Source organism: Aplysia californica, unplaced genomic scaffold, assembly GCF_000002075.1.
Source record: "Aplysia californica isolate F4 #8 unplaced genomic scaffold, AplCal3.0 scaffold00051, whole genome shotgun sequence".
Taxonomy (NCBI): Eukaryota; Metazoa; Mollusca; class Gastropoda; order Aplysiida; family Aplysiidae; genus Aplysia; species Aplysia californica.
The window spans coordinates 1,360,884-1,368,812 of record NW_004797321.1 but is presented as its reverse complement, the minus strand read 5'-3'; the positions used below and the strand labels follow the sequence as shown (position 1 = coordinate 1,368,812).

The window sequence follows — 7,929 nt, the reverse complement described above, 5'->3', positions numbered from 1 at the left end:
AAAGAAACAGATAAATAAAGGGAGTGAGATAGAGAAAGAGAGAGAGAGAGATAGCGAGAGAGAGAGAGGGGGTGGGGGAGGGAGGGACAGAGAGATGGGCGAGGTTGTTTTTAATCTAGATATTATTATTTTCACGCTCCCATCTGCACAATTTAGATTATTTAGGAGGCGGGCTTCTGACCCTGCCTGTCAGCGCTACCCTGGGCTGAGACGGATACACCATCCCAGTGGAAAAACAGATATACTAGATAAGAATTCTTCCGACTTTGAATCAAACTCGGGTCTTCCGAGTACGACAGCGAAGCGTCTAAGCGCTACACCACATACGCCGGTGTTGAACGCACATTATTCCACGAGCAATCCCCACCCCCCCCCCCAAAAAAAAAAAAATTGATTTTAAAAAATTAAAAAACCAATAAATTAATATATTAAAAATTAAAAATTACCCTGCAAAAGTCACGTGACACACAATAGCCATCTGATTGGCTGTTGTTGATTTTCATCAAATGCATCTAATTGTGACAGGAGGTCGATGTTTCGCCGCATTTACGTCGCGGCGTGTACTTGTGGAAAATATGAATGGTCGTTTCGCCGCAGATTGCATTCGATTACAACTAGATTTAATCAATGATAGTACATAACAAGATGGGCCACTTCTCTCTTTGAGCCAATTAAAAAAGTGTCCTCAAAATTTGGTGGCGCCCTCTTCACAAAAGCGCACTCTTTGCGAACAGAGTTACCCTACTTGAGTTTTTAAAAATCAAAGTGAAACTAGCATGTTTTGGGATAAATTTCGGAAGAACGCTTTTTTAAAATGGTTACGCTGACAAAAAAACCTCTTCCGGAGGAAAGGGTGATAGTTTTCTTCGTTTAATTTGACTTTAGAATGAAAGGCGAGAGGTCATTAAAATTTTAAAAACCCTAAAACTCCGCACTGAACGTACCCGAACTGCTGATGAACAGCAGTCGATATGCGCACGCAAGGAGGTGCTATTCCTATTCTTCTTCTGGAAAAACGAAGGAGAGCTTCAAAACAGACTGCAGCGCCATCTGAAGCAAAGAGCATACTTCCTGCGGACACTTTTTTGGCTGAGTGGCCCATCTTGTTATGTACTATCATTGATTTAATGTAGTACGGTGCGAGTTTGTCCTGCTCACCAACTAGGACGTGGAAGTAGGACTTTGAACAGGATGGATTTATATAACTGCATGACAGTGAAGATTTAAAAAGTGATGTCTCAGGTACTTTTTATTCTGTACAAACCTATATAAACATGGTTTTTTTTCAACATAACAACCAGTTTTTGAGTGTGTTTATTGATCTCTGGTAACATCTCTAGTCTTCAACACTTATATGACATCATTGTGTTACAAGTGTCGTAAAACTCTTACAAAAACTAACCCACTCTGCAGAATACTTGCAAGGGGCAATTTCACTTTTCTCTTGGTGGTTGCTTGGCACTGATGGTTTCAAGGAGAGTACTAGATCAATTGGATAGAAATTGCGGAAAACGGGAGGGGGAGAGAGAGAGAGAGAGAGAGAGAGAGAGAGAGAGAGAGAGAGAGAGAGAGGGGGAGGGAGGGAGAGAGAGGGAGAGAGGGGGGGGATCGGCCAGATTTTAGTTTTTCATATTTTTCGCAATGAAATACGACGTTTTCGTCTACATCCAGATTCTTTGAGGAGGCAGATCGAATACTGAAGCCCGGGGGTTCCCTCATTCTGTATAGTTTTGGCCCAGAGTCCTTCACACATCCTGAGGCCGACAGATACATACAGTATGTGAGTACCGTAATCGCCACTGACAGATACATACAGTATGTGAGTACAGATATCCCCATTGACAGATACATACAGTATGTGAGTACAGATATCCCCATTGACAGATACATACAGTAAGTGATTACAGCAGAAATCCCCACTGATCTACCTTGGAAATGACTGACATATCCGGAAACGCTACTGGTGTCACCACCCAGATGAATACTGCAATGTTATTCAAAGATACGACTTCTAAATTTAACGCCGCCACCACCACCACCACCACCACCACCACCACCAACAACAACAACAACAACAACAACAACAACAACAGCAACAACAACAACAACATCCACAATTACAAAAATAACGACAACAACAATAATAACTTCAACAACATTGACGACGACGACAAGAACAGCAATTACTACAATAACAATGACCACAACATTAATAACTACAACAACAAAAATAAGTACAGCAGGAATTATGACGACGACAACGACGACGACAACAACAACAACAACAACAACAACAACAACAACAACAACAACAACAACAACAAACGAACTACTGTCCCATTCTTCCACAGCTAAATCTATCTTCCAAATACGTGGCAAAGTATTACCCGGCAACAGAGAAACTCATCAACAGATACAGGGACGTGACTTTACCTTATCCAGGGTGGCGGAGGTGAGGAAAGCAGGAATACATGTTGTTTGTGTTGTCGTTGTAGTTGATGTGGTTGCTATTGTTCCTGCCCCTGCTGCTTTTGCTGTTGCTGCTGCATCTGCTGCTGCTTATCCTACCCAAGGTGATGAAGTGAATTGTGGTAACTGTGGCTGAGAATGACAGATACTTGTTACTTTTTTAAAAAATTATAGCTGTTGTTGTTATTTTTATTGTTGTTAGTGCTGTTGTTGTTGTTGTTGGTGGTGGTGGTATAGTTGTTGCTGTTGTTATTGCTGTAGGTATTGTTATTGTAGCTGCTTCTCTCTCATTTCATTTTGCTGATATGACAAAGTCATTGTTGTTATTGTTGTTGTTACTGCTGTTAGTTGTTTTGCCTCATTGCATAATTATACGTATCCTGCTGCTACTTCTGCTCTTATGTGTTTTGCTCTTTCTTTCCAACAAATATCTATTGCACTTATCTCTCCTCCTCTTTTTCTACTTTTTAAATAAGTGTTTTACGGCGCTCGCAACTGCATAAGATCATATGAGCGCGCGGGACACATTAAACTTTTTCAGTTGGTAGGAAATTTTGACTTTTGCCCGGGACGGCCGAAGCCTACTCTTATCGATTTTAGACCACCAAGGGATCTTTAACGTGCACACATTGCACACAGGTCCTCCAAGATTTTTAGCCCTCGTCCGAGAAGGCTAGGTGTAGATCTTTCCTACCAGAAGATCAGAGGTGTGGCTGAAAGACAGCGGTAAGAATGAGCCAAGGGGTAGTAGTAGAAAGGCCGCAGAAAGAGTCAAGAGCCCAGAGTAGGGGCAAAGGAGCTGAGGGGGTGGGGGCATAAAGTGGAGATGAAAGCAGACGACAGAACATTGCTAGACAACAGCAAAGGAGGTGAAAGGAGACAATTTTAGAGAAGAAATTGTTTCGGTTGCTACCCGGATTCGAACCCAGGACCTTTGAATGAGAATCGAACACCTTAACCTCTAGGCCACGAGAGCCCCTTGTCTCCTCTTTGTCAGATCAAAAGCTTTCAGCTATCCAGCTATAAAAAAGCGCGCGTTAAGAGAGAACGCTGCTCGCAAGATACACATTCAGAGCCATTAAACCTCACTAGGCAGGCGGGTGGTTGGGGGGGGGGGTGGTCTGATGTGCTTTGCTCCTTCTTTCCTATCAAACATCTATCGTCCTGATGTCTCCTCCGTCTTTGCTTGTGTTTATTTCTCTCTTGTGGCACCTCTAATCTTTGGCACTTATAATGACCTTATTGTGCTGCAAGTGCCGTAACATTCTTACTATAACTAAAACCACAAGGACGAATGCTTGCGTGCGACATTTTTGCTCTTCACTTGGTGGTAATGGCGCGGCTCATGGTGCACATGTTGGGTACTGAAGTTTTCAAGGCGAGCCAAGGGCAGTGCCATAACAGTGCACGGTTTAGGATATTAATAATTCAGGTCCATGTCATCCACCAAAGCTCCCTGTCACGGACATGCTTGATCCTTTACAAGAATGACATAAAAACAAACCCTTTGATCCCCACACTCCCCCCCCCCAAAAAAAAAACCCAACACATACACACACAGACTCACACACACACAAACAAGCACACACACACAAGCACACACACACAAGCACACACACACAAGCACACACACAAGCAAACACACACAAGCACACATACATATACACATACACACACACATTAACACCTACTAACACACACCCATACAGCTGTTATTCCAGTTGCCTCTTACGGACCGGTGTTAATGAAAGTGAAAAATTTACAAATGAGCACACACAAGAGCAAACTCGAGAGTGGCTCTTTTATCCAAATATAAAACAAATGTTAGGATCTTGCAGGGTGTTTTGTTGACAATAAATAAAGTCGTCATAGACATTATGCGGCGATAATGGCTCTCCAGTTAATGATTATATTAGGTAATCCTCAGAAATGTTACGGTACCTTGACTGTGTGTAGTTACCCAAGAATTAAGTCTTAAAAATAATAGTATTATCAAGTCGCCCTTGGCTAGCTTCTACCTCTCTGTTTTTCCTAAGAAGTAGGATTTTTTTAAAGATACAATGTCTCGTATGAAAGTTTGCTCAGGTGAACTCGTTACACATAATAATATCTATGGATATTATTATTCTCTTTCAACTTCAGGACTTTCCATTAAGAGTTTTACAAACTTCGATCTGAGGAGAATCGTTCCTCGGTGGCAAGGCATAATAATATTATGTGCACTCACACACAACACTTGACTTTAAATCTTTCTTGTTTTCTAATGTAATACAAATGGCCAGTGAGGCAGTAGGCTGTCATAATTTAAGCAAATCGATGGAAGTTCAGGTCTTGAATCCAGATAGAACCCAAATCTTTCTCTTTCTTCTTTCAAAATACCCTCTCCGATTGGTTTTTCTTCCAGCACCATAATGCTCCTAACAAAAGCCGGCAAAAGGTCTGAGTTCGATTCCCACCATAGAAGATTATTGTAATGAATAAGTAACTGCGTGGTTCTATTGGTACGTCAGTGTATCCCGCCTGTCAAACTATCTCAATTCAACATTTCAAAACTGTCACGACGTGATGGAATCAGGCGCTCGTCAAATGTTGAGCATATTATAGAGTTATTGGTTTCATCTTAAAGCCTGCTCATTAAAATTTGTCTTGCGTTCAATAGGATAATTATCCATATATTATCTTACATAGAAGTGGGGATATTTTGGAGTGAAGGAGGTCGGGGATTATCCATTGGTTTCAGAGAAAATAGCTGCAAAGCTCGGTGACTTCCAAAGCTTAAGAGTCCTTGGAAACAGAAAATTTACTGGGGGGGGGGGGGTCTTTTCATTAACGTTTTTCGAAACATCCACTTAGAAATGGTTTTTTAGAAGGACATGAAAGGTGTTGAGCCAAAAATTAAAAAATCGAAAAAAAATCACCAAGCGTCCTAAAAAAATGCCTGTATCTTCCATTTCATTATTTTGACGAGCGCCTGATTTCAACACGATGCCTTACAATTTTCACTAACTCCCTATCAGTCTTGCGAACAGTAGAAAATGACCATCATCTAAACCAAGACTTGACACATATACTGTTTGGTTCCCATCCCCTGGTAACATACCGCCAACCTGGTGATGCAGTAGATTCCCGGACACTCGAACACACCTGGAAATGACAGAGTAGACACACTAATTGTCAAAAGGGGATATAGACAGGGACAGACCAACATTTAAACGTCATATAACACTGTAAAACAAATTATTAAAAGCAACAACAAACAAGACTGGATTAACAGATGGGCCTTCGGAAAGACTGGGAGAGCAGTTTTCAAACATATAACTACTATAAAACAAATGACAATATCAACCATCTACCGAGAAAGAAGCAGACCACTGTCTTCTGCCTACGAACAGAACATGTAGGCCTACACCTCAACTTCCACTTGAGCAGAAATAAACAACAACCAGAACTTCCCCTTGTATGTCCTTTTTGTGACAAAGCAAATCAGACTGTGGATCACCACCTATTCAACTGCATGCACAACCCTAAATGGCATCAGGGCAACACTTCTTCCTCCGAGACTTAACATTGACAACACACTCTATGGAACATTTCAGCAACTGCAGCAAACCTGCACGACATGGCACTGGACAGAACAGCGAGGACCCAGCTATTGCTGGATCAATGACTACAACACAACACAACGACTACAACAACAACAACAACAACAACAACAACAACAACAACAATAACAACAACAACAACAACAGATGGGAGGAGGTGGAGGCATAAAGCTCCAACCATCATAATTTACTCTCCTCCCCGTCTCTCTTCTCGCTCTCTCTCTCTTTTTCTCTCTCATTCTCTCTATCTGTCTCTTGCTCTCCCTCTGTCTCTCCATCTCTGTCGTTCAATATATCTGTCTCCTTACTCTGTTTGTCCCACGATTATCTGCCTGTTTGTTTTTCTGTCTTGCGCCCTCTCTCTCTCTCTCCCACTTTCTTTTTCTCTCGCTCTGTCACTCTTTCCCACGCACTCTCTCACCAGCACACACACTACTCCTCCCCTCCTCCGTTTCCTCCCCCCCCATCCCCTCTCCCTCTCCCTCTCACTCTCCCTCTCCCTCTCCCTCTCCCTCTCCCTCTCCCTCTCCCTCTCCCTCTCTCTCTCTCTCTCTCTCTCTCTCTCTCTCTCTCTCTCTCTCTCTCTCTCTCTCTCTCTCTCAATCCCTCTCTCCATCCCTCTCTCAATCCACAGGGAAGAGATTGAGCCCCTTCTCTATGATTTGAGTATAGAAGACTACGGGGGCTTTGTTGCGTCACTGGGGTCAGCCCAGTGGTTTACAGACTCGCCTCGGGGGCACGACCTGCCAGGGGAAATCATCAGAACGTAAGAGATTGTATAGTTATTTCAGGGGAGACGACCAGAATATAGGGATTAGAACAATGTTTTATTTCAGGGGAGATCATCACCAGAACATAAGGAATAGAACGATGTTATATTTATGGAGAGATTACCAGGACATAGGGAATAGAACAATGTTTTAATTCAGGGGAGATTATCAGAACGTAATGAAATAAAACAATGTTTTATGATAGGGAATATTAACAGAAGAAGAAATAACACAACGTTCTGTCTCAGGGGATGTTACCAAAACAAAAAAGGATGTCAAGACCCTGGTCAAGACAGCGAGAAGAATAGCACAAAAATATAGTCAAAGAAATAGAGCACAGTGTCATATTTCAAGGGAGATCATCAGTACGTAAGCAATAGCACAACTTTTTCCTGAAGGGAGATAATAAGAATGTAAGGTATATTACAATGCCACTGGGGATGCTGTTGTTCATGGTTGATGTGTTGTTAATGTTATTGTTGTTGTTGTTGTTGTTGTTATGTGTCTGTGTGTGTTTATATTATACATATAATTTTTTAAATAATATATATATAAATATATAAAAGCGTATGTGTGTGTGTGTGTGTGTGTGTGTGTGTGTGTGTGTGTGTGTGTGTGTGTGTGTGTGTGTGTGTGTGTGTGTGTGTGTGTGTGTGTGTGTGTGTGTTCGAAAGTATGTTACACTATCCCTTCTGTTTATCACACCCCAGGCTGCGATTTCTGTGTTGGAAGGAGTTGGACTCTGACCTTGACTACAAACTGACAGTGAGCTTCCCGCTGTTTTTTGTGATGGGCCGAAAACCCAACGGTGGAAAGAAGAAACAATAAAATATGCCACAAGTAATTAATATAATTTCAAACTGTACCTTCACTTTCTTTAAAATATTTTTTTATGTTTATTTCAAGATTGTTCAACTCGTCTTGTAGTTCCCATAAAGATTTTTTTTCTTCGCTCGGTCCAAGTAGTCTATTCTAAAATACAAAAGGAAAGAAAGAAAGACAAGGGGGAAAGGGGGGGGGGGGGCTATATTTCGTATTTTCGTATTTTCTGTGTCTTTTTGTCGGTCTATTGACTCAGATGTTTACGT

The 7,929-nt window shown here is 41.7% G+C and overlaps 1 protein-coding gene across 1 annotated transcript in view; it reads left to right on the top strand.

Annotated features, from left to right (window-relative positions):
• LOC101851477 (putative methyltransferase DDB_G0268948) overlaps positions 1-7,675 on the top strand; it is a 14,966-nt gene extending 7,291 nt beyond the window's left edge. Inside the window, exons 4-7 of the mRNA XM_013079418.2 lie at positions 1,672-1,780; positions 2,352-2,452; positions 6,706-6,837; positions 7,552-7,675. Of these exons, the coding sequence (XP_012934872.1) occupies positions 1,672-1,780; positions 2,352-2,452; positions 6,706-6,837; positions 7,552-7,669 (460 nt within the window). The 3' untranslated portion in view covers positions 7,670-7,675. The remainder of the gene's footprint in view (positions 1-1,671; positions 1,781-2,351; positions 2,453-6,705; positions 6,838-7,551) is intronic.
• The last annotated feature ends 254 nt before the right edge of the window (positions 7,676-7,929 follow it).